Raw genomic sequence first — 26,539 nt, 5'->3', positions numbered from 1 at the left:
TCTCACCTTAATTCAATAATTAATTGAGCAAGACCACAAAGAAAGACCCGGAAAAGGTCTAATAACATTAAAAAAGCATTATTTTAATATGATTTTGTTACCTATAGATCTATTCCTTTCTATATTGTTTCCGTAACTCTAGTGACACAGCCTGTTTCTAGTTAAAGAAGGTGCTTTCTTCACCAACAATTCCCCCCTGCTTTTTTCTTGTCTTACTGTGGCTCCAGAACCAAACAGCTAGCATTCTGTCTAAAAGAAGAACAACATTTAGAATGCAGTGGTTTAGTAATAATCCAAACCACTCTTAGGAGTTTGATTTATACGCATTAGCTAAATCACAGAATTTATCAGAGATTAAACAGATGTTTGCACAGTTAGTAACTGGAAGATACCATTCTCACCTCCTAACTAAGTCAGTCTTCTATCACCTAACCTTAAACGAAGCCTTTGAAACAAACAAGCTCCTAGAGATTTATTGTGGGGTCTCTCTCAAATCACAAAATTAGACATTTAATTTTAAATTGTATTCCAAATGAACAAAAGAAAAAAAACACCCAACAGCAAAAAGAATCCATCATCCCCAATAGATGTCAATCACTGGGAATGCAACAGTCAAAAACCATGCTATGCAGCTTGGTTTCCAGCATAAGGAAATTCATCCCACCGTATCCATAAGGAGTAAAGAATAACCAAAGCTAATTAGGCTCCTGTATAACATCTAACAAACACAGAGCTGTCACTGTTTTCAGTTGACCCAGTCTGCTTGGAAGAACAAAAGACCAGTTTTGATGCTCAGAGCCTGCCACAGAAACAAGAATGAGTTAAAAGTTTCTCATGAACTAGATCTGATACGTGTTTTAATCTTCTCCAATAAGTAGCCACTATTAGAAAAACTTGTATTTTTAGGCACATTATTTAATATGCTACTGAACCTTTTTCAGAACAGCACTTTTCCAAATAGTTCTCAAAACAGCACAGATGGCAGCCACGAGAAATATCCTTTATCTGGCAATTTGTCTTAAACCGTGACATTCAAAGAAAAACAAAATGCACAATTTTGGTCCTTAGAGGATGTTAAAAATGAGAAGCTACTTGCCTACTATAACAAATTTGTTTGTGTCACTGTACATTGCAATAAACGTCTAGTGAAAACCATTTAGAGTTACTGAAGTCTCTCCTGAAAGTCATGGGGAATTCATGGGACTTGCATGGTCCCACTTAAAAATAAGTGGGAAGAAACATTTTTCAGTTAAGAACACATCTGTGTAACCACTAACTTAGCTTTAAAAATAATTCTTCAGATGACTTGAGGCAATTCTTCCTCCCCTCTCATCACATCTCTATACACTCTGTATGACACTCCTTCTCACTGAGCAGTCAAACTGCATTCTCCCCCTCACACACCATTTATTTTCCAGTTCCTAAATCCACATTAGCTTATTATTTCTTCACAAGTCAAAGGAAAGTCTTCTCAAGTTAAAGGAAATTAAATACTCTTGCAGATATTAACAGGACAGCATAAAACTATAAATTTGTAGATTACACATGGAATCATATTCGAAAGAACCGTCCCTACTGATGCTAAAGCAGAATCTGAAACAATCTTTCACTGGTAGAAAACATGTTCAACCCTGAAATACTGACGTTACATATTATTCATCCTCAGACCTCCTTATTTAATTGTTCTGTAGCAAGCACGTACCTTTATTGTGGCATCCTCTGAAGCAGAGACCATAACAACTGAAAACTGGATGGAAAATTACTCGAGTGACAGGACTCCTGTGTCCACTCAATGCATACTTCTCTGGAGGACGAGGAATCCACTCTTTAGGGTCTCGTTTTTGACCAAGAGGTCCACCTGATGTAAATTCTTCCTTAGCTTCATTCAGCTTTGATTCTAATTCCATTACCTATGTTTATGGGTTTAAGAGACCATTTATTTCTACTCTTACACCAAGATCTAAATCAGCTATAGTGATACCCCAAATACCAACTGGCTCCCAATCCACAGAAAAGCAAAAGTCCACACCAATTACCAACACTCAATAGCACTGATGTTACTAAAAAAATCAGACCTAAATCAAACCATTAATTCCCCTCTCACTTTCGCAAGAAAAGTTCTACCAAATCAATTCATCCAAATACTGTACAAAGTTGCACTAGCAACTAACTCAAAGTTTTTTTTTCTTTACTAATTTTGACGAACGATTGAAGGAAGTTTTGTTAAGCAAAAGGGATCTGACTACTGCAGTATTTTTTGTATCCTTGAGATGGCACGTGTTAGCCACAGCAGAGAAACTGAAGGTGTAATAACATCCTAGGTATATTAACCTCTAGGATAGATAGGCCTTTATTATTAGTACACTGATTTTAAGGCTTTTAATACTCTCTAAACCCACTGAAGCATTACTAAAGAGAGTTTTGTACTGTCCATTTGCAGAAGAATCACTTGCTCTAATGCACTGGAGTTAATGGTATCTCCCCTTTAACGTAATAGCCAAAAACCCCAGCAGCATAGGTTTTTACCTTCTTTCTAAACCAGTTAAGCTGTCTGGAGAAGCTATCAATCTTTCTATTCACAATTGCCTTCAGGCACCTTTTTTCCCCTTCCAGCTTCAGAAATTGTACATACAATCCATTAACTGAAGTCAAGAAATGTTTAAATAGGCTGTGAGGATGTTTCTACTAGTACTAAGATGGACAAAACATTTTCTACAACACTGAATTAGCTATTTTCCCCTACACAGTCATCCAAATTAATTTTTGAAGCGTTTTCCTAAACTCCACGCTTGTCTGAGAAGGAAAACGTGTAACACTCTGTTTAGTGATGAGTGTTTCTTTTTAGTTGTAACTTTTATACAAGTAAATCTATCATACATCTACTTACCTTCTTTTGTAATCTTATAACTGATGTCCATTTCTTCTCCAGAAGTCCGGCGTACTTCTTATCTAACTCTTCATTCTAGGGGGGAGGAGTGTTTAAATAAATAAATTCTAGGTCCAAAGCCTCCAGAGGTATTTCTTCAAAAGTAACAAACAGGTCATTTTAACAAAAATCTCTTCACCACAGAAAAAGAAATTAAAGCAAATTAAAAATACAGCAGCAGCAGCGATTAATGATGCAAGATCCTGCAAATAAAATCTAAAAACTAGGACTAATCTTCATTACTTGAAATCTTTTTAAGTGTTATGCATTTCTGTGTAAGTTGTGTCCTGTTTTATTACAGGATTTCCCCTTCTCCTGCCCCAACTAACCCTCATAAAAACAACAGTATATAGCACACATTGACTGCAAGGACCAAGGCATACAGGACTGGTATTAGCTTCTAAAAGACAATCTTCTTTTCACATCCACCAACTAGAGCGTTACGAGCTAATGAACTTCTACCTACAACCGTAAGAACCGTGTTAGCTGCATTACTTGTTAGCACAATGCATTTATTTCTCATAGAAACACACACTGTTTGAGAGTGGCAACCAGCTGCCACAGCAGGATTACGTATATTCCATCTCACTCGAAACCATTTATCCCAAACTAATTCTGAACTTTTTGAAGACTTAATCATAGTTAACCTCAAATAACCACCGTAACATTGCACCGTTTTGTGCCCAAATCTCAAAGACAAGCTTGAACTTCTCCCAGCACCTTTACCTTTTACCTGCAGCATAGAGCAGACTACTAAACCTACTCCACAGAACAACACCTCTGATGCTGGAAAAATCAACAGTGATTTTGTAACTCTAATGAAATTTTAATGATGGATAATTTTCTTCCTCTAAATATTTTTCTCCTTTGGGCTCTAGGAATAACTGGGGAGCTACAACGAACAACTGATGTTATTGCAAAAGCAAAAGGACTATTTTTTTCCCCTCTCACCTGTTAACACAAGGAAAAAAGCAACACAAAAACAAGCAGCATCATCAGAAGCACAGAATAGTGTGTGAAATGCTGCACAGCTTCATTCTACGTACAAAGTGAAAATCTCATACCAGAATAATTCTATTTTTTTTTTTGTCATTTTATAATCCCACCTAATTCAGATTTTTCATCTAAGAAAGTCATATGCAACTTTAGTAACTGCATTTTCTATTTCCCTCAAGACAATCTAGCCTATTTAGATCACCTTTTTAACTTTTGGGAAGAGAAAACTTAATTAGGTTGATAGATAAAGCAGATAAGGGAATGGTATTAGGATTTTCAATTATAAGTACGGTATTCCAATTTGTAATTTCTACTTGTTTATTAGATACTAGAAGCAGACTGGAGAGATTAACTTATACTTCAACCAAGCATTTGGGAAAAAGAACAACACAATTATAATAGAGGGGAGGCAAGGATTTATCAAAGTCATCTCATAGAGGCTTACTATACATTCCAGGTGTCTCCAGAGAAACAAATTCAAATGAAATGCACAGCTCTAATAAATGACAACCTAAAAATCATACCAAGGAAGAATCATCCATTACAAAGGCAATCAACAGAATTAAGTTGCATGAAATGACTGGTCCAAGTCAATAGCATCCATACAGCCTGACAAAGTGAACTGTGTACCAGAGCTGACCACCTTCTATTAACTGTTTAGATCTGCCCTCCTAGTACACCGTTAACCAACCAGTGTGCAGCAGTCCCAGGCAATGATTTAACTACTGACTCAACTGCCATCACAAAATGGACCTCCACCACGCACTCTGTCTGATAAATACAAAAGACAAAAGCAATCCTGTTTTGTCTTCCTGTTCCTAAAACATCATCATGAGAAATCAGCTTCCAAGTTGTAATCTTATACCATTTCAAGTGTGGTGACAAGAGAACAGTCTTCAGTTTTAATAGTTTGTACTGCAGGAAGTTTATGCTTTTATGCAGAATTCCGTGATAAGAATAAGCACAGTCAAGGAAATGAGTTAGTTACAGGGAGGGGAGGATGGATGTACACAACAGCAGGAAACAAATCAAGTGTGAAAACTAAATGCATTCTTCTGATCATTACGAACAAAATAGGTGATCTCAAAGGCCCTTTCCAAGCTGAACAGACTCCAAAGCTCCCTGCTCAAAGCAACATCACCTTGAACAGATTGATCAGGACCACATCCAACGATTATTTTTTAATTTTATGTTAAGACAATAAGCTGTATTAGTATCACCTCCAATTCTGATGGCATGAGCTAATAGGTAGATAAAGCGCATACATATTCAGAAGTGACACGTTTAACATTATGAACTCTTTACTTAGAATATAGACGAATCATTTTGTTTGAACTCACCACATCTAACTCAGCTTCCTTTTTAAAAACTGAATATGCCTCTTCATAGCCATTAGAACGAAGGTAATCTGCTATTGCTCGATTTCTAAAAAAAAACAAAACCAGTAACAGTATCTTTAGCCATAGTTCTGGATAAGAGTGCAAGGATTGTTTTGTTTTTTTTTTATCATTACAAAAGCATGATCAACACCTTATGTCTTCAGTGCAGTACATCATCTAGAATTATAAGGCTTGTTAAAAACCCAAGCAAATTTCTAGAATACGTTCGGTAAACATTTTGCTTCAAGATGTAAACAGCAATACACTTATATCTTAGAATGTATTTCTTATTTTAGGATTGATGAAGGTGGTGTTTCTTTTCTTTTACATTACCAAACATTGGAGTTACTTATCAATCTGTATTGCACATCAAACCTAAAGCAGATACAAAAAAAGATGACCATGTCTACACATTAACTTTGTAGCCTTATCCCTGAAAACTATGTTAAGAAGAATAGTTTACAGTACTTAAGAGTACTCACAAAATTTTGCTTCAGTTAAACTCGAATAAAACCACTCAGCTTAAGAGAAAAAAATCTAGTTTTGTTTTTCATAATGATACAATAACATTTAGCTAGATTACAAGAAAGGATAGTGCCTGTGACCAAAACGCACAGTGCTTCAAATTTTATATTTCTTCAAACTACCCTTCACTTCAACAAAAGATAATTACTAAATCTGTTTTGAACCTCTCTCTCAATATAGTTCACATTTGTTTTAGACCTACTCGTAACATGAAAGAACAAAGTTTCAATAGTATTCCAAGACTTCAACAAGCAGACAGCATCTTTTGTTTGTTTTATGATGACAAGACTAAAGGAAACTCCGCATTTTCAAAATGTACTTCAGATGTGGAAGTATTTTCAAATTACACAGCAAAGTTTGCTTAAGAGAAGAAGGCTTAACGTTCTAAAGAGACTTAAAGGTAAAATTACTTTCAGGTACTTTATTAGCCTCCAGAAGGAAGCCTGGTTTTGCTTTCTTGGTATCGCTCACTTTCTTGAGAGGTAGGGTTGTGTGTGTGGGGGTTAACCAGATGACCTCCAGAGCTCCCTTACAACCTCAACTATTCTGTGCACGTGCATGCACGCATGGATGTACACAAGGAACACGTGCAGCAACTACAATATTTAAGTACGCTGACACACAGATACCTTTTAAAAACAAGACAGAGTATCATCTGTGCAAGACATTTAATAAAGATTAAAACACTGATAGCTGAAGAAAGAAACAATAATGGCAGTGCCCTTAGAGGAATAAAAAGGCTACTTTTAATTCTGATTCAAGTATGTCTTGAGCACGTAATTAAGCCATCTGTTTCTGGGTTATAGAAAGCAATATCAAGCTAGGGTAGAACAGTCAGGCCAAGTTCTCAGCAACTCAAATGCAACCATTCCCTCACAGTACCCCCCCCCAACTCCACCAGCTCAAGTCCTCCACATACTGATTTGTCAGTACACTTTGGGAACATGTTCTACACTACTATGAAGACATTGCTTTGGTCTTTGTTCTCCACATTATGCTACCTATAAGAAATGTCACACACGGAAGACAGCCCTTGCTCAGCAAAGTCAGAGTGCAGGCTCTAGCGGACATCTGAAAATAGACAATTGACATCTGAAGCATACAGAAAATACCATTTGGAAAAACAGAGCATCTGTCAAATATGCTGTATATATCACAGTCAATGCTACTGGATATAATCTTGTTGTGGACAAGAGCCAATGCGTTAACTGACATTTGTTCTGAGAAAAATTGCTTTTCACACGAAAATTCTTCCTGTGGCTTTAAGCACATTCTTCCTTCCTACTTATTCAGCCTCTCCTCAGACAATCAACTTTACAATTCTACATTCTAGCAGAAATTCCAAATTTCTCCCCATAAACCAAGTATGAGAAAATGTATTGCCTTCTTCTCTGGAGGTAATCATGGTCTCTGGTCATTCCCCATTTCCACTCATAAAGGTCATTACTTCCATCTCCCCATTAACATATGTACTCTTTGAAGTTTTGCCAGAAAACTTCAGAGAATTGCTAAAAAATTGTAATGTTGAATGTGTTAAAACCCCAGAGCTTATCCAAATTCAATGAACAGTCATGAAAATCAAAAGTTGAAGACAGCTTCTAACTCTAAGAAGCTTTATTAAGAAGTACAGCTTACCTAGGACAAGAGACACAAAAGCTAAGTGATAGCTGGTCTGTACTTTTACAAAAGAAAACAAAGCCAAACCACAATCTCCAAGTAAATCTATGAAACTGCATAATATGCAAGACATTCCCATTCTGACTGCTACCCACCACCTGCTCTATCGTGATTTATTACAGAAGAGAAAGCAAACTAAAGCATGGAATTTGACAGCTTATTCCTAGCCTTAAAATCTGGAAAGAATTCCATATTTCAATTGAATTAGTTGTTTGTTTGTTTTTTTAAGTTATACCATTATTTTAAACACAACATAAGCAGGCAAATATAGATTGTAATCACAGTGCAGCACATTCTCATTAGGTCCTTGTCTTCGTTAAGGAATAAAAAAACCAAAAGCGTCATAATTTACACCAGATAAAAGTAGAATTCACAAATCAGTTTGGAGCAAATATTGTAATGCATTTAATATAACCCTTTCATAATTTTGTGGCTGAAGTTGAAACAAAAGAACGGATAATAAATTATAACAAAAATTAAGAATCCATTTTTGATGCCACTTCCCATCTCTATTATCAAATGCCTGAGCTTGTATAATAAGAGTACAGAGATCAAAACCATAGTACATGGTACTTGATCAGACTGTGAGCAGAGCCATTCAAATGGAAACAAAAGTTTATTTTTAAAGCTTAATGAGACACAAACTTAAAAAATAACTACTGCTTACAGTTCATCTCGTTGCCTTTGTGACAGCACCATTGTGGCTGTGATGTCAGGTTAACGTGATTCAGCAGTGGCTGCCTCCTCAGGATCTAAAGTCTTAGGAACCCTGGATCCACAATTCAGTCTGCCACAGAGTGGCTTAAATCAGAAATATTCTCCAGATGTGAAATCCAATAGGAAAACCCAGAGGCATTCAACACAGAAGATTCAATCCATCTAGAAGGAAGAGAAAGAGATACCGTTAATTTCATTTAAATAAGTATTCAGTCACTCTGGGCTGACGAGAAGATTTAGGTACCCAGATCACAACACTCTGGACAGAGTAAACTGACTAAATTTTTAAATGCCATTTTATTTTGCTACTCTGAATTATGCCCTTATAGCACATTTGCAATCTGGATTGAGTAGCCTGGAGAGCCTTGCACCCTTTATTATTCCTCTTCCTACCATTGTTCCCTCAAGAAACGGGGAGCTGAAGACATCTTCAGACACAGCCCAGTCCTAGGTTATAGGCTACCATATAATTCTCTTGTGATGAAAAGAACTCGGCCCTACCTTAAACAACCTACTTTTTGCACTCACTACCCCTATCAAAGATCTACCGTCCCAAATGCTCTATCCTTAGGGTAGATTTTTATCTTCTCTAGATCTATATAGCCTCACCAATCAAACTCAGCAAGGTTTGTTTCAGTTAATTTTCAACATGCTCTTGCATCTTTCAAGCTGAGGGGTACGGCTTAGGCAAAGAAGAGAATGTTCCCAAAGGGCACCATGGATGCTGCCACAGCACGCTTCAGGCCATAACCAACATCACGGCACCCGCAGTTTGTTCCTGCAGCTCGCTGCTGGCATTATATTGGGCAGCTCTCTAGGATTTACCCAGCGTCTTTAAAGACTATGGCTATAATTCAGCAGATGAACTTTACAGGTAGGTTATTACACATTTATATTAGACAAATTATTCTTCTGTCCTGCTAACACTACATGAAAAAGTTCCCAAGAACACTGTTCTAAAAAGAGTATTTGCCCTCTTTTTAGTCATGTGTTAATAGAGTTTAGCTTATACACACACAATTATTTATATAAATAAAATCTAGCCCAGGTTTGGAGCACAGCAACTTTTTAAACAGATCTTCAATCTTAACAGAGCAGCACAAATTCCATGGTACAGAGTTCAGAGTCTGTCAGAAATTGTGCCTTTCTCAAATGACTTATTTTCCCCCCATTATACAGAATCTTCTGATTCAGTAACGAATTTACTCTTAACGTGAACAATTACTAGTAACTAACAATTCTTAGTGTGCAGACTACTTCAAATTCCCTGTTTTAATCTTAGTCAAGAATGTAGCATTAAAATCATTTCAGCAGCTTTGCTTTTTGATTTCTGCATTGCAGGTACTCTTTTGTAAGAAGCACGATTATGAGAAATGCTGAAGTTGGCATTTCTTGCATGCTGGTCAAGAATCTGTACATACAATCATTTACTGAAGCCGTTAAGAAAGTTTCACCGAGCAGCTTTTAGCAATGAGATAAAGTGATCACGACAGCATAACAAAGACTTCAGGAAATATTAGTTAGGTTTCTACCAACTACTTCAGAAAACACGTTCCCACTGCCTCTCCCCTACTGTTTTTCCACTAGACATACAAGAGAGCTGTTGTACACAAAAGCCTTTCTTGTATTAAAATGTTAAAGAAAATACTAAGCTAATATCATTAACATCTGCTTATCCATCACAGGAGACCAAGAGTTGGTTTCTAAACCCATCTAGGCTCTGCTGTCTGCTTCCAAATTGCAGCTGCCGCTTGCATGTATTTCCCTCGCTGGTGGGTTTTCCACAACAAACGCTGTCCACCCTAATAGCGCACTGCAAGCTGTTTAGGGTAGGAGCACTCTAAACAGGCAAGACATTATTTAATTAGTTTGACCTCTTCCCTAACAGCTCTTTCAGAAACAATTCAGCTGAAAACCAATAGCACAGGTTCCATCCTTTCAGGTAACAGAAGCAAACATTTCACTTTTTCTTGTCCCGTATCTTGCTTCCTGACAGGTAAAGTGGCAACTGGTTTTCCATAGATGCATCTTTTCACTACAAGGTAGGAGTACAGCACACAAATTCATGGAAATTTAGCTAATATATAAAAAAAATAATACACAAATGATCAGAAGAAGTGCCCTCTAGAGGGCAATGCTGCTATAATTTAAGTACTGAAAAAAGAGGCTTATAATGGCTGAATCTCTGTAGTTCAGGATGAGCATAGCAACTCTTTGATAAGCACTGAGAAGGCCAGAACGAGGCACTTTTCTGTACAGAGGCACTGTCTGAAGCACTGAGCAGCAGAACACAAACATGAACATCCAAAGACTGCTTGCAGTTCTACACACAGCGGTAAAAACAACGGGTGTTTTTTGTATTATGAACCACCTCCAACCAGCAAACACCTTGCACGCCCCGCATTGGTGCAATAACCCCAGTAAAAACGATACCCCCAAGATTTCATCATTTTGTCATTGCATCTAGCAGATGCAACAATAATTCATGCCTAAAACCAACAGCAACTAGGTTTACAAGGTGGCCCTTGACATGCCACCTAGTTAAAGGAATTCTGCCCGAAACAAAGGAACCCTAAACTTCCTGCTATATTCCCAACACTGATACTTTGTTGGCTTAAAGCTGAACTGCAACAGGGTTTTACCTACTTCCACTAGCTGCCTTATGAACCATTTGTCATTTGACTAGGATTGTGGCACCGCAGTAGTGAAAAGGAAGTCATGTGGCCGTTAATGCAAATGTATATTAATACATGCAAAATCCTTTCATGAAAAGTAAATTCCAAACTCCGGTATTCTATGAAATACAGCAATGCATCCTAGCCACAAGTTTGCCAAAGTAGCAGTCAAAGGTAAAATAAGAGATTGTTTGTGTCAAATTGAGTTTCGTTACCAGCCTGGGGCAAATGACTGAATCGACTCCACCCACCGTGTTTATCCTGCAGCTTACAAATAATGGCTACTTAATCTGCTAAAGCCTTAGAATCCAGAGGATGTCTCGAATGCAGCATTAATTCATTTTCTTCAGATCAAGTTGGTGAATCACAGCACTTCTCTGCAAATATGAGCCTAAAGAGAAGATGAATTAAAAACTGGAAGTCCTATGAATATGGCAAGTATTTAGAAAGCAATGAATCTTCGAACCTTTTTATCTAAAGCCAGTTGCACAGCTAGCAGTCTTTACAGGGAAAGCAATTCTTATCTGGCTTAGCTGGTAGTCAACAGGCACTGACAGTAAACAACTGTTATTTCTTAACTACTTTTGAAATATTGCCCGTGTAAAATAGGAAAGTGAGCAGAGATTATGGGACACGTTGTTTACCTCAATGGATGGATGTGGATGAACAAGGTTGGGACAGGGTGCAACTGAGCTGCGAGCAGCTGAAGCCTACCTTAGTCTACCCCCCCAAAACCAGCACTCATTTAACCAATGATCATGCTTTCTTCCAGCATCTTCCAACACTACTTACAGACCCCACAGAAACCTAACCCCTCTCATGGAGTTCAGTGTTAGAATACGCCCAACGGACTGTCCTGAGAACAAACATCGAGTCCTCACTATGAGGCTGCTCTGGAGCAGTCCCACCTCGCAGACTTCATGCACGACTGGACGATGGTGCAGACACCTGCAAGCGCTAGAAGGACACTAGGACACAGATCATCCTTGTTTGTTTAGAAGTTACTGCTGCGACGTAAACACGTCTATTTTATACACAACAGAGAGCAGATGAATATTGTCCACGTGCACTGCCTTCTTCCTTAGCCAGTGAGGGCTGCGACATACAAAGTTCAGTGGAGCAAGACTAACCAGTCTTCCTCCACTGCCTATCGAGGTTTATAGTCACCACAGCATTACACACACACCCGCAAACAGCCTTAGTAACGAGAGGAAGCAAGTGTTCAACAGAGAGAACCCTTGGGAAAAACACCTATGCGTTACATCTTGTCTGACATCTGTGATTTTAGTATCAATCATTTACTGTGAATAAGGTGGTGTCGACACAGAACCGGATCTTCTTTGAAAAAGATGAGTTTTAAATTTGTTCTGTATTATTAAGTACAGTAGAAAAAAAAGAAAAAAATGATTGAGCCTAAATAGAGCCATTCATGGAGTAATAACTACTAATTAAATGCAAAACAGGATGCACCTCCTTTTAATAGCCCCACCTGTATTGCAAAAGTTTTAGCTTCTAACTTACTGATATTTTTATTTCATATGATTCCATACTGATAGTCTGCATATAAAAACACTGAGAAGCAAGCTTCTGAAGACATACAACCTTGCAAAAAACATGAGCTACAAGTGTTTTCAGCAAGATCAGTTGTCTTTATAATCATTTTAAACTTAGGAGCTAGACCCAGCTAAACCCATAACACCGGAACAGGAATGACATCAAATGTTTGCCTTTCTGTTCAGTTTTCTGGAATGCACAGGTACCTGGCAGGAAAAGAAACACAGACATTACCCACCGAAATTTAAGTAACTACTTCTTTATGAAACTTCACAACACAAACCAAGCAAAAACTGCATGCAACATCCCGCTCAGCTCCATTAACCGTAGCGTATCCTCAGCAGACAGCTCCATTTTGTCTCAACTACTAACATTTCAGTAAAGATCACCTTTTATACTAAGGAAAAGACTCAGGAATGTCTGAGCAATACAGATAGAAGACCTAATTCAATCCTTAAGTGCTGTAGGACTGAAGAGTGGCACACTGAAGCACAACCCTTCAAAAACCAGAAACAAGAGCCAACTGTCATCCCAGGCCAGAAATGTTTCCCTACGTGAGTTTAACAATAGTGGTTTTTTTGTTTTGTTTTGTTTTGAAAGAGCAACAAACTTGGAAGAAAAACCTGAAAAGCAGAAGAAGCCTTCCTTGTAAGAGAATATGGAATCAGCACAGCAGAGGTTCTTTGTTCTCATTAAAAACGAGCGGAAGACCCTCTGCTTCTTCACATTGAAGAATCACCTCCCATTTCCCTTTCTCAATTAGGATCCAGAGATTCCTCAGCTTCACCACATGCAGCCTTAGCTGGAGCCCACTGCGCTCCCCCAAGACTCACCCAGGAGGCCCAAGGGACACCTTTACTCCTGCTGAAACTGCTGAGGCTGAGATTCTGCCTGACACGCATTTAGAGAGGGGCCCACCCTGAAGGTGACTATAGGCGTACCTTGTGCAACTGGGGAGCGCCAAGCACTGAGTCCAAGTCTACTTCAAGTGCGAATTTAACTCGAAGATCTGGTATCGTACAGGAACCACTCTCTTCCTAGGAGTGACTGATATATCCAATAGTCCTTGTACTAGTGTATACCAGTGTGGCTCAAGCATTTCCTAGATTACTGGAAAACTGCAAGAACTTAACAAGAAAGACCTGCTAAGCGCTCCTAAAATGCACCAGTAGCAAGATGAAGCAGGTTCAGCAACACTTGTCAGCCCTTTGAGAGCGTTACGTAGCAGGGAGTCAGAGCACAGTAACTGAACAGATACAGCCAACGCAATGAAGCGGAAACAAATCGCTTTCAGGCGAGGGATGCTCACAATTCCCCTCACTTCATGATACGTCCTGTCAACAAAGAGTAAGTCACAGTTCATGGTATTTCTATGACAGTGTTTATTCTTGCTTTAGAAGACACTTGGATATTATTTTCCATAAGTATTCTCCAAATATAATTGAGAAAAAGACTGTGGAGTCAAATTAACCCTTGAGTTTTATAATCTTAACTTGCCAAAAATACATATTCATTTGCCTAAACTAGCATCAAGCAAGAGCAAAGTTATTGCAATTAAGATTCCTACAATTGCCCATTCTGTACTCCTAAAAATCAATTTTAGTCTGTAAATTACTTCCAACAAATCATTACATTTTCACTTATCAAAGTACACTGGATACTAAACAGTACTAAGATTTGTTTTGAATATATATGTCTGATAAAGACGCTGTGCCCTGGATTTGACATATTCAGCTTTGATCTACTCCAAGCTGATCGCCCACTTTACAAAGCCACAAAAACTAAACAGAACCATTGAAGCGTGCTTTAAGACGGATTTTTTTTTTTTTTTAAATCAAAACCAGCCTGTCACCTTAGTTCTATCTATTAAAATAGCGTCTCTGGTCTTAACCCCTGACTTATTGTTTGCTGCTATTAATTACTGCATAGATATCCCAGCTCAAACTAAACTGATCTCCCAAGTATCTTAGGGAAGATGAAAGTTGTCTTATTTTTCTGTTTCACCTAAACCATTTGTTTTATTATTACAACTTTGTTTAGCAACAGTAATAATTTAGTGTTACATCTTTGATCTGAAGGTTTTATCTCTACATAGTAGGGTACCATTCAACTCTTCCAACGCATTTATTTATTGTACTACAACAAAATTGGAGCTGCAGAGGTCAAAGAAACCATCAGTGACTTGTTATTAACTCATGATGTAAATTATATCCTCACTAGGATGCTGCATTGGTCCCTGCAAGGTGTTAGTTTGGTCAGGGATTTAGCATCCCAGGGAGACTGAAGGCTTTTTTCCTCTCGGCTGCGTTGCCTGAAGGGTGGCACCAGAGGAGGAACTGCGCTCACCGTGCAGCAGTTGCCAGCCCGCAGCCCCCCAGCCTGGGGGCTCCTCCACAACGCTGTCACAAGCCAGGTGTTTCACATCAGGTTCCTGGGAAGTCCTTCCACATTCAAGCATTTTCACAAATGTAGCATAAGATGTATTTGTGTGCAGATACCAAACAGTGAAACTGCAACCAAGCTTATCATCTTCCTTAGTATTTCATTAGCAAGATCAGCTCAAAGTTCTCCACTGTCCTTTCTTTACTTGCACCACGCGTGTCAAAAGTACTGCTTACGATCAAAAAAAACAGTGAAATGCCTCAATTGCCTGACAACATCCATTTCTGCTCTTCAGAAAAAGTTACAGGAAAAATTACTCCAGACTGAGATATGATCCACCCACACTACAGATTAGCACTGTAAGAAAAAGTGATTGTTTAAGTTAGAAACAACATATACACCAGTAAACATTAAATATGTAAATAGCAAATAACAGCTGTCAAGCTCCCCTTCTATTCTGGAGACACGCTTGTTTTGCTAGAATCACAAGCATGCCTCGGCAGCAGGAGCAAGACCCGACCTTCCATGCCCTACGACACCATCTCCTCTCCCCGCAGCGACCGACTGCGCTACGCAGCACAACCACCTGCATCAACGCCTCGTCAGGTGGCAGGGCCCTGACACCGCCGCAACAAGCTCTAACAAAATCCAGACAAGCACTAAGGAGTGACATACAGACAGCAGAAAAGCTATTCCAATCATCATGAATCAGTATTTCCTGCATACATTTGTAGGCTCTACCCAGATCTTTTTAAAAAACAATCAAATACCAACACCTCACTAGAGCCGCAAAGAGTAATGTAGAGAAAAACCTCTTCTGAGGCCTTTTTAACTCTCAGAAGTGTAATTTTACAGGCTTCTTTCATGGCCTGAGTTACTCTGATGAAGATTTTCTTGACAATAGAAGGTGGCTTAATCAGCCCCCACGATGAATGCCTCCAGGAACACTGCTTGTCCGCAAAGGAAGAAGCGATCGGCCTGCACAAGTTCGCAAACACTTCTCCTGCCTCCTGCAAGTCCCACAGGCACATTGATCCCTACTGTATTTTATGGTTTGTCTCATCTATTTCTGAATTTTTACAAGTTAAATTGTGAAAGTCGGTTTCAGCATCGTTCCTTGGTTCGTAGCAGCAGCAGCAGCACACAGCTACACGGGGCGGCTCCCCCCAGCTCACCCTGCTGCTGTCTGGCAACCGAGCAACTGGCGCAGGTCTTGGCATACAGCTTCAGAGCTCCTCCAGAAACTTACACTAAATTAAAGTTCTGCAGTTTTAATGAGAATTGCATATAATTTTTTATAAGTATTATTATGACAAAATCATGTATTTAATAATCCACAAGAATTTTTCTTTGAAGAGACAAAAACAAGATGGTGTCCTCAGGAGGGCAGGCCAGCCGTGCCTCCCAGTACGTATTCCACACAAGCCATTACTAACTAGGGACATGGAACCAGGTTCACGTTGGGAAATCAATTAAAGACTTTTAGATTGTTCACATTTAAATGACTGCAAATTAAGGTTTCAATTCAAAGCAATTCAAATTTCCAACAACCTGTGTAAACCTTCAACTAGTCTTATGTCCAGCTACACGCTCTCAACTTGCAAGCAGTTTCTCTAACACTGTCTACTGTCCTTAAAAGATGCGTTAGCCAGAGGAAAACTCCTTGTTTTCTTCTGAGTTTGTTAATGTATCTAAAATCCTACTTTGTCTGGCTAGCTTCCTCTCTTTGGCTATTTTTCCAATCCTGGTGAAAGGCAAGTTACTTATAAAGTGGTAGAAGAGATGAGAACTACCAAAAGACTAATTTAATTGATAGAATGAGATACAAATTTGGTAATTCTTTCTAGTTGGGACTAACTATTTATGCATTATTAAAATAGAAGCTCTCTTGCATTGTCAACTTACTACATGGCAGGCACATCAGATACTTACAAAGCTTTTCAACAGTGTATCCCAAGTGATAACACATTAACAAAAACGGGTTATTTGTGAGTATTTGCTGGCAATTAGTTACAATCTCTTACCGAGATCCTTAATTGTTCTCGTATACCTCTATATTATACTGCTGGATTACGTTAACGAGTATATAAAAACATTTATTTTTAATCTACACCAGCTCTAATGGGCTGATTTTGTTCTAAAACCAGTAAGCAAAAAGCTGCTTTATCAAACTCAAGCCACGGAGTACTCCCCACAAATGAACTCTAGGAACAAACTCCATCGACCCTGCTGTTTAAATACTGACCTAATTAAAAGTGAGGTAATAACCGTATTTCTTGGGCATAACAATTATGACCTGAAAAAGGTTTCTTAGAAGAAACCGTTTTCTGTCTCCACCTCTTGAGAGGAAAGAAAAAGGTAACTGTAAGCATCCAGTTCCATTTCCCCCCTTAACTCTCACCCCAGTTACAGCAGAAAAGCACACGTACAGTATAGTCGCAAGAGAATAGCCAGACGGTTGTTCCTACAGTGTGGCAAACACACCTTATCCTAGAAAATGTTAGAATTAATCACCCGCTAAGCCGGCCGGGATGAGCATAAGAATACAAAAAAGCTACTCCTTTATAAGCTGTGCTGATCTTTTTTCTACTTTTCACCCTACAGCTGCGTAACTAGCTGAAGGATCATCTCTTCATCGTCTTTAAGCTTCGTCTATGTCACAGCCCAAGTTTATAGTCTACACGTAGACTTACGTAGAAGACATGGTAGAGGATTGTATAAGGATGATAGAAACCATTCTATTTCTAGCTTGCCTGCTCAGTTCTGCTTGAAAATTCAGGTAAATTTAGCTATCAATAAATGAACAACCTGGGGAGAAAAAAAAGGGGGGGGGGGGGGGCAGGCTGCAGTTGAAAAAGTAAACTTCAAAATACATGAAAAGGTTTTGGAGCTAGAACTCTATGGTGTTATTCAGCGTATTATAATAGTGATAGCAAGGAATTATGTCACAAAATGAGTTTTAAACTCGTATTATTCCCCCCCTGGGTTTTCATTGAATATCAATGGAAACCTGAAAGGCTTTTAGGTCAGAGAAAGGTTAGCGAAATTTTCAGGCTGGAGGGGGAAGAGAGGAGGAGAGCTGAAGAATTACAGTTGGCTGAAGTACTGCAAGCTGTTCCACCAAATTTAATAGAGGAACCCACAATACATAATGTGGTTTATCTGGATGACTCTAGCAAAAAAAAAAATCTAAATTTTTTGTTTGGTCAGGCAATACATACACACTGTAGGATAACAATTCTGGAACGCTGCATTTAAGCTACTTGGTCTTAGCCCCCGAGAGAAGAGCGTATGTACTCAGAACCATTTTTCACAGTTGGGCAGCAATCGTGCACTGGATGTGAATTCTGTTCTTTTCAGTTCTCCCCCCTGCCCATTTCTTAAAGAACTGAGTAGCAGACTTGCAACTGTCTAGCAGTTTACAGAAATATATCCAGATTTTAAAATTTCGTTATTAACCTGCCTGTTATACGAGAAATGTGACGCTAAGAAAAATGATTGTGAAGTGATTAAATTTATATATAAGCATCTGGAAGGAAAGTTGAAGGAACACTCATGTTAAAGCTTCAGAAGCAGCAGAAGGTCAAACCACAAAAAAAATCCAAAATAAATGCAGACCAAACGTCCAATCTTCCGATCACGAGAATGCTCTCTTCCATCCGTTAGCCATTTGCCAAGCTTATCGACCAAGAACGGCTTCACTTGACAAGTAAAGAGAAAAGACACACAAACCTAACTGTCATACACACCTCGTACCCTGTTACGAGGAAGAGTTTAATCTTTCGTGACACTGGTACCTAACGTAACAAAAACGAGGTTCTTCCAGAAGGCGCCTGACCGTTCCTACAGCCCATCTCCCCCCACACCTCTCCTGGGAGCGGAGCCAGCGAGCCCACCCTCGGAACCCTGCAAGCCCCGCTGCACGCGCTCTCCCGCGGAGCTGCCTCACCTCAGCTACGACAGCAGAGCGCCACAAAAACACTTCTCTTACTGATGGAACCCAAACCAGGGCCAAGCCATGCACGAGGTGGCAGACCACAACGTTTGCAGCGATATGCTGTGCTACTGGCAAATGACCTACCGTTAGGACTCACCCAACTCTTCTTAGTGCAACAAGAAAAGAAACCAATCCCAAGTTTTTATTACAAACATGGCACGCGTGACAGAACCTTAATCCCATCCTCACTGCTGAGGATGAATACCAGGGCCAGAGCTCCTCTCTTAAGCTTTCCCCAATCTAGTCTCTGCTCGTTGCCTACAAATCCAGCTGAGTGAGAACCAAAGATTTCCACCACTACCGATTTGATAGACACCATCTGTTTCAAAACATATACACGCACTCACGTTAATGACGCCCTCCTCTTAATAGACTGTAAAGACACTAGCATTTAAATAAACCAAATTGTTTATCAGATCTTTTTCGTCACCCCCCAAAAACCCCACAGGTGAATTAAGCACAAGGCAAGCCGTCAACGCTTTCTTTAAGGAAGAAACATTCACTTACCTACAGCCTAGAGTTTTCTAACTGATTTCCCTCCAGACTTAAAGAGGGATAAACTTAACACCTCTGCTTTAGCATTAAGAAAAACAACGCAAGCAATGAAAGCAGAGGCAATCTGGAGAGGGGGAGAAAAGACTCATCTAATTAAGCCAAGAGAGTAGATTTTCCAGAACAATAGGAACAATTAACGCTGACAGGAGAGGGAAGGTATAAGTGATCTCAGTCATGAAGGCCACTGCTATCTCAGAGGTAAGGCAGGCCGGCCGGCATAAAACCTGTTACCTTTAGCCCTGCCTCAGCTGACTCACCGGCAAGCACGGAGACTGAGAGGTGCTTCAGAAAAGCCTGCCTGTGAACTCACTGAGCAGGGACCTGTTTAACAACAGATCTGAGAAAATTACAGGACAGACGTTGGCTGCAGCACCACCTATAAACCTCAAGCACAATGGATTGTCCCGTAACTGGAAGTATCTTTTGAGGGCTGCAGCAGATAGTTACTGGTTACAAATAGCTCTTCCAGAATCAACGGAATCACAACCACTAAGATGTGCTTATTACATTTATTTAATCACAATCCTTACCCAAAAGTCCATAAGCAGCTAAATCAGACTACTGGGCTCTCTAAGAACCGCACTAGTAAGGAAGAAATGACTAAAATACTTCCAAAGCTACTAACTAACAAGTGCTTTGAATTTAAAATGTTGATTTTTCTATATATAGCTATGCATGCCTAAGCGCACTTGCTGCTGCTTAGGATGACAATGCTGTGCACGCTCTGCTTTGAAGAGGACCCTATGTTTACAGCACTGACAAAATGGATCAGAGCAGATACAAATACACTTACCTTGTAAGCAACATTTCCCTTTGAAATTGAACAGTCCATGCCAGCACAAAGCCGTACGATAGTTTACTGGCATGGAAAACACCTAAGAGCAAGGCAGACTAAGTCATCACATCCACGTAATCCCCTAAAGAGAACGCGTAAGGATGCAGCACAGAATGAGCTTTTAAATGTGCTGAATTAGACAGGCATTGATAGTCAAGACTGAGCCCTGCCTTAATGAGTATTAAGAAAAACCCTTCTTTAAACAAGTTAGATAAGCACATTTGCTGGGGTAGACGTGCAGTACCTAGCAAGTATTAGACTAAAACTAGATCTAAGTTATTCATTTCACACTGAACACATAACTTGCAGGCCAAAACGCCTTGTTCAGATACACAGATGAAGTGAGATGATTTGCCTAGCAGAAGGTAAAAAATCCTGGTTCTTTCAAACGTTTCTGGTATGTGATACTCATCAGGAAGGCTCAAAACATTGTAGGAATGAAGAAGAACATTGTTCTGAAATAACTGTAGCTGTATTATGTCAGCTGGTGCCCTCAGCTTAAGTGTCTATTTTTCACGTATTACAGTTCAGATCCAACCGCTGGATTTTCAGCAATGGCACAAACCTTCCACGGGCACTCCTGCTAACTCAGACAGCAGTTACAGCAAGAATTCTGAAGAAATAACTTCATGTACTTGAAAACTAGTTTTAGGTGGGTCAAGATTATTAGTGTAAATGTCCATTTTATAAAATGTAAACGGAGGTGTAGCCTACTCTGTCAAGCAGATCAAACGACAAAGTAACACCAGCCATTAATAAACACCTATACTCACAACACCCAAAAGCCCCATTACGAACCTCATTCCCCTTCCGCCACGTAATGAAGTAGCTCCCAAGAAAGCCATTCAACCTAGGCAATGCTTAATCAACTGATTTTTTTTTTTTTTTTTAGAGCAGACAGGTTCTTCTGTCAGTGACAACTATGGTTTACAGAAAGGAAAAGTAGGAGAATGAAGAGCACAGCAGTAACTTTATTAATAATCTGCATTTATAGACAGCACATAGCTTACCACATCTCTACAATAAACCTGGCAGAAGAAACCCAGGAGCATTTTGATTAGCACATGGCTCTGGTACTTGGGAAAGGCCTTCAACTGCTAACACAAGTTACATACTATAGGCTAGGGAGGAAATAAATCACACCTTATATGAAACCTGAAATTGTTATTTGTTAATAATAACTGATTTTTTATTGTCCTCTTGATTTCATACATTTAAGCTTAAGCAGCTCTTATTTTCAGGCTGGGTACTATTTCACTCTTCAGTTCAAAGGGGTTTCGACACACAACTCCCATAGTCTTTGCCTTCAGTTTGGAAGACTGGCCTGAAGTTCAAAAAGTAGGGGAAAGCTGACTGAAACAGAACCATTTAAAAGCTGCTCCCTTTCATCCTACAGTAACTCCAGCCATTCTTGTTCATGAATACTAGAAGCAGCTACAGACGTTTGTGAATAAACTTTGTAACATACATGCCCAGTATAGTTCAGAGCTATAGAGAAGCAGGGGTTCTCCAGCTATTGTTTGCCCAGAATATTTTACAATTAGCCCCAGAGTTTGTGAATAAAGACACGGTTTAAGCGTCGGTAAGACAATCAACAGAAGTTAATTCAAAAGTTGCCCCATCTCTAGCAGGCTCTGTAGACAAAAAAAGTTGAGAGCAGACAAAGAATACAACCGAACACTCAAGGCTGGGTGGAGCACAGGAAATAGTATAGGCTGAAGAGTCAGCCATACAGGCAGGACAGATCTCTCAGAGTCATAAAGGTAAGTATTAATGTCTTTTTCTTTTGTAGAAGAGAAATTAACCAGTTACTCCCATAGAAGAAAGTAACTGCCATCATTTCAAGGACAAAAAAAATCACCCAAAGTTCTAAGGAGGCAAGTGTTCTATTGCATTCTTCATTGTTCTTACCTTGGATTCATTCATAGACGCAGGCATTTAGTGAATGCATCCATTAAACCCTGTAACACCTACTCCTCTAAGTAAATGAACTTATAAAAAGCCACTATCCCTTAATTTAATTTGGGGCAAGTTAAAGCCAAAAGCAGTTATCAGCTGTGACAACCTACCAGCAAAAACTGGACTCTAGAACTGAGACAGACCCAAGAAAAACAAAACCTCAACCTGCTTCATAATCGTCACCTTTACTGTTGTACTCGTTCTGATCAACGCTGGATTCAGGTGGGAATGCCACCAGCCACACCTAGAATAGCAGAGCGCTTCTAAAAGCGGTCCTTTCTAGGTGCTTCATCTGATCCCTATTGTATTCCCCAAATCCTTTGTTCTAATGCCTTTCCGACACAACTTTAAGTCTAAGCATTACTATTACCCCCATGATGCAACGCCAGCTGAGCAGCACAGCACGGGTCTTACAGAGCCGGCTTGTTCACAAGGGCTTCCAAAACCCTGAGATGTCATTTTGTATGAGCTTGGGACATGAAGAAGGGCAGTGTAATCAAGTCCGTATACTAGCAGGGGTTGCCCCACTGCGGGCACCAGAGAGCAGGGATGCCTTTTTTTTTTTGTGTGCGTGTCCACCCCAAACCAAATCTAACCAAGAAGTTATGTGAACACCACCACTAAGCAACAATACAAGGGCTCTCTATAACCGAGGGAACATCGTGTGTAAAACACCCATGCAAAAATTACAATCCTTATCTAAAGCGTAAATAAAAAAAATCAACAAGTGAATATCTAAATTGATATATTGAAACAGATACCAGACAAAAAATCTGGCTTTGCAACAGTGACTGGTCACTTCTCACTGCCTGCCAAATCAAGATACACCCTGCAGAAAAATAAGCCTCAAAACAGAATGTGAGATTTGTTTCGTTTCAGAAGGTTCCTGCACCATTAGATTTTTCCCTAAAGAGACTTCATTGTTACGGCAATTAGTATTCCTCCACCCCAGAAAAACGCAAGCAAAGGGGAAAAAAAAAAAAAGCTATGAAAGGGTAATCTAGCCATTTCGCAGCTTTGCCTCCTTACTCCACCCAGTCTCTTCTCTGCTCAATGGCTGCACACAGCATCCATAAACATGGCCAAATCAAAAGAAACACACAAAAATGAGAACCCTGAGAACAAGCTAGAGATCTGCAATAAATCTTTCTGTTAGAAAATATTTTCTTTGTTCAGTTCCCTAACATAATTCTCCTATTTAATAAAATGACTCTACGGGCAAATAACATTTTGATAGCAGACCCTCCCTCTTCTGAAAATGAGCCGAATGCTGCACAATCATTTACGGAACGATCACCACCGAACACAGGTTCTTTAACCCCCACCTCTCCTCACGCTATATAAACAATACCGCCACAGAAATACATACGTAAAGGGGTCTCTGCGTCAATACAGAATTCAGCCAGGCCCATATGCCCAAACATTTATTTACAGTAAAATAGCGTTTATTAACGATTTTAAATATACCTTCAGTAACCTTCCAGCACCCCCTGGTCAGGTAATTCGTTATGAATTGACTTGACCTGCAGCGACCAAGCCCTCTGCTGCAGCACTACCAGCAAGGCAATTTTACCAGGGATACTATGGCAAAGAAAGGGAAGGTATCGCCTCGTTGTTGGTATTAAAGGTCAAGTTTAATCGCATCCACCTTGAACAACAAAAAAAAACCACCCACAGGACAGAGCAACCCTAAACTTTTTTCAGGGAGGCACCACTCCCACCCCCCAACTTCCACCAAAAGCCTGCCTGCGTATAGCCTCCTGCCGAACAAAAACTCGAGCGGAGCCTCGAACGGAGCGATGTGGCCAACTCGGCTGCCAGCAGAAGGTTTTCAGGGCGGCTCGATGCGACTCCAGGCAGCCGGGCAGCGATATGACCCCAAGAAGGAGATTAGACCTCCCTCCCCCGTTTTACTGCAGCTGGCTCTGAAGGTCTGAGCCACCTCCTATCAACGCGCTCCCTGCTAGATCACTGCAGGAAAACAGGATGGATGCGAACGGCTCTTCAAATAACATCGGCTCCTTTCTGCTCCGCTATCAATTCTTGTTTTGTTTTCCCTGCCGCAGCCGGTCCGGGAGATGTGGGCCATCGTCTGACAAACGCCTGCCGTGCCCTCGGAGGGCCGGGAGACAAGAATAGGAGGAAACCCTGGGAGAGGAATTCGGGGGAGGACGTTCAGCATCCTCCCGGCACGCAGCCGCCGGGCTCCTCGCCCCACGTTATTTTTTCCTTATTTTTCTCGCCCGGCCCATCGCCTCTCCCCGGGATCTTGCTAAGTCACCCGGGGAAGCGCGGCGGCCTGAAGGCGGGGCGGGGAAGGACAAGGGAGCCGCGGGCGGGGGCACCGGGGCCCCTCTCGCCCCCCCGCCCGGCCGCCGCCCCCCCGCGCCCCGCTTTCCTGCCAAGTCACCGGCAGCGCGGCCGCCGCCGAGCCCCGGGAGCGGCCGGCGGGGCCGGGCGGGCCGCAGAGCGGGCGGCGAGGGCAGGGAGAGCAGGGAGGGCAGGGAGCCGCGCCCGCCGCCCCCCCCGTCCCCGTCCCCGTCCCCGCCGTGCCCAGGGCCCGGCCCCCGCCCGGCCGCCCCCCGCCGCCGGCCTCCCCCCGCCTCCTCCCCGCCGCCTCCTCACCGCCGGGCGCGGCCGCCATTTTGAGAGCGAGCTGAGAGAAGGAGGGCGGGCGGCAGGCAGGGAGGGAGGGAGGGAGGGGGCAGCGGCGGCGGCGGGGGGCGGGGGGAGGCGGGCGGCCCGCCGGGCCCCACCGCGCCGGGCGGCCTCGGGCCGGGACAGCGCGGCCGGGACGGGCCCGCGGGGCGGCGGCGGCGGCGGGCGGGGGGGTGCGGGGGGGGGAGCCGCGGCGCCGGCCTTACCCGAGCCGCCGCTCCGCTCCGCTGTGCTGCGTGGGGCCGGCGCCGCCCGCCTCTCCCATGCACGGCGGCGGGCGGGGGTCGCGGGGCGCTGGGCGCTGGCTCCGCTCCGCGTCTGTCAGAGCCGCCCCGGCCGCCAGGAGGGAGGGAGGGAGCGGCGCGGCCCGCCGCGTCTCTGCGCATGTGCGGGGCGGGGGCGGGGGCAGCCGCCCGCCTCCATCTTGGGCGGTGGAGGCGCAGGGCGGCCGGACCGGCATGCCCCGCGCCGCGCCGCTCCCGGCACGCACCGCGCCCGCCCCGCCGCGGCCTGCGCGGGGCCCCGGCCCCGGTGCCGGAACGGCCGCGGCCCCCGCCCCCGCCGCAGCCCTGCTCAGCGGTGCCGTTGTGCCCGAGCTGGGGCAGCGGCCCAGGAGCGCCCCCTGAGCGGTGCTGCCCGCGGCGGCTGCGTTTGGTCGCGCCGCGCACACAGACACACACACAGACAGACACACAGACAGACACACAGACACACAGACACACAGACACACACACAGACACACACACAGACACACACACAGACACACAGACACACACACAGACACACAGACAGACACACACACAGACACACACACACACAGACAGACACAGACAGACAGACACACAGACACACACACAGACACACACACACAGACACAGACAGACAGACACACAGACACACACACACAGACACACACAGACACACACAGACACACACACAGACACAGACACACACACAGACAGACACAGACAGACAGACACACAGACACACACACACACACGCACACACACAGACACACACACACACACAGACACAGACACAGACACGGCCGTGGCGTGCCCTGGCCTGTGCGGGGTCTGCTCCTGAGGCAGCAGCGCGCAGTGAGTCGCCCTGCCCCGCAGCGCTGCGGTTACCGCGTTTGGAGCGGGGCGCCTGTCGCTTCTGACCCGTATCTCTGGGGGACTGGAGAGCCGTGCCCCCTGCGCCTTGCTAGTGCACCTTTACCTGATCGTTTCCAAAAAATCATATTCTGCGCCTGGAGTAGAGTGTTTCCATAACCTTCAACAAACCCTGGTTAGGTAAATCTCAAAATACCTTTGACTTATTTATCAGTGTCCACAATGGTATGCTGAGGCATAGGCCGCTGCTGATTTAACCCACGTGCCCACAAGAAGTGACTGACAGAAAAAAACACAGTCCCAGATAAATCGCCTGCCACCTCCCTCAGCCACCATCTGACAACGCATAGTTAAATAACTGTGTACATCAGAAGCCAAATTCTTCCCTCAGTTTTTCATTTTGTAGTACTTGGGGTTTTCAGAGGTTTCTGTGTCAGTAAGAACAGTCCTTACGCAGGTGCTTTGCAAAATCTTCGGTGTTTGGCAAATGAGAGATGAGCTGGCAATAGACCCAACCGGTATAGCTGCTTAATCGCAGTAAATCCAGGTGCAAAATAAAGAGCCCTGCTGCTACAGGAAGCAGTTA

The 26,539-nt window shown here is 42.2% G+C and overlaps 2 protein-coding genes across 3 annotated transcripts in view; one reads left to right on the top strand and one right to left on the bottom strand.

Moving 5' to 3' along the window:
- PAFAH1B1 (platelet activating factor acetylhydrolase 1b regulatory subunit 1) overlaps positions 1 to 25,229 on the bottom strand; it is a 36,262-nt gene extending 11,033 nt beyond the window's left edge. The window contains 6 exon segments of the mRNA XM_040533065.1: positions 1,703 to 1,738; positions 1,740 to 1,910; positions 2,888 to 2,962; positions 5,263 to 5,347; positions 8,171 to 8,382; positions 25,042 to 25,229. Of these exon segments, the coding sequence (XP_040388999.1) occupies positions 1,703 to 1,738; positions 1,740 to 1,910; positions 2,888 to 2,962; positions 5,263 to 5,347; positions 8,171 to 8,202 (399 nt within the window). The 5' untranslated portion in view covers positions 8,203 to 8,382; positions 25,042 to 25,229.
- A 617-nt stretch (positions 25,230 to 25,846) lies between these two features.
- MNT (MAX network transcriptional repressor) overlaps positions 25,847 to 26,539 on the top strand; it is an 84,915-nt gene continuing 84,222 nt past the window's right edge. For both annotated transcript variants that reach the window (XM_040532113.1, XM_040532112.1), the window contains exon 1: positions 25,847 to 26,133. The gene's annotated coding sequence lies outside the window, so the exon portion shown is untranslated. The remainder of the gene's footprint in view (positions 26,134 to 26,539) is intronic.

Source organism: Cygnus olor, chromosome 20 (genome assembly GCF_009769625.2).
Source record: "Cygnus olor isolate bCygOlo1 chromosome 20, bCygOlo1.pri.v2, whole genome shotgun sequence".
NCBI lineage: Eukaryota > Metazoa > Chordata > Aves > Anseriformes > Anatidae > Cygnus > Cygnus olor.
This window is presented reverse-complemented; position numbering and strand designations above follow the sequence as displayed.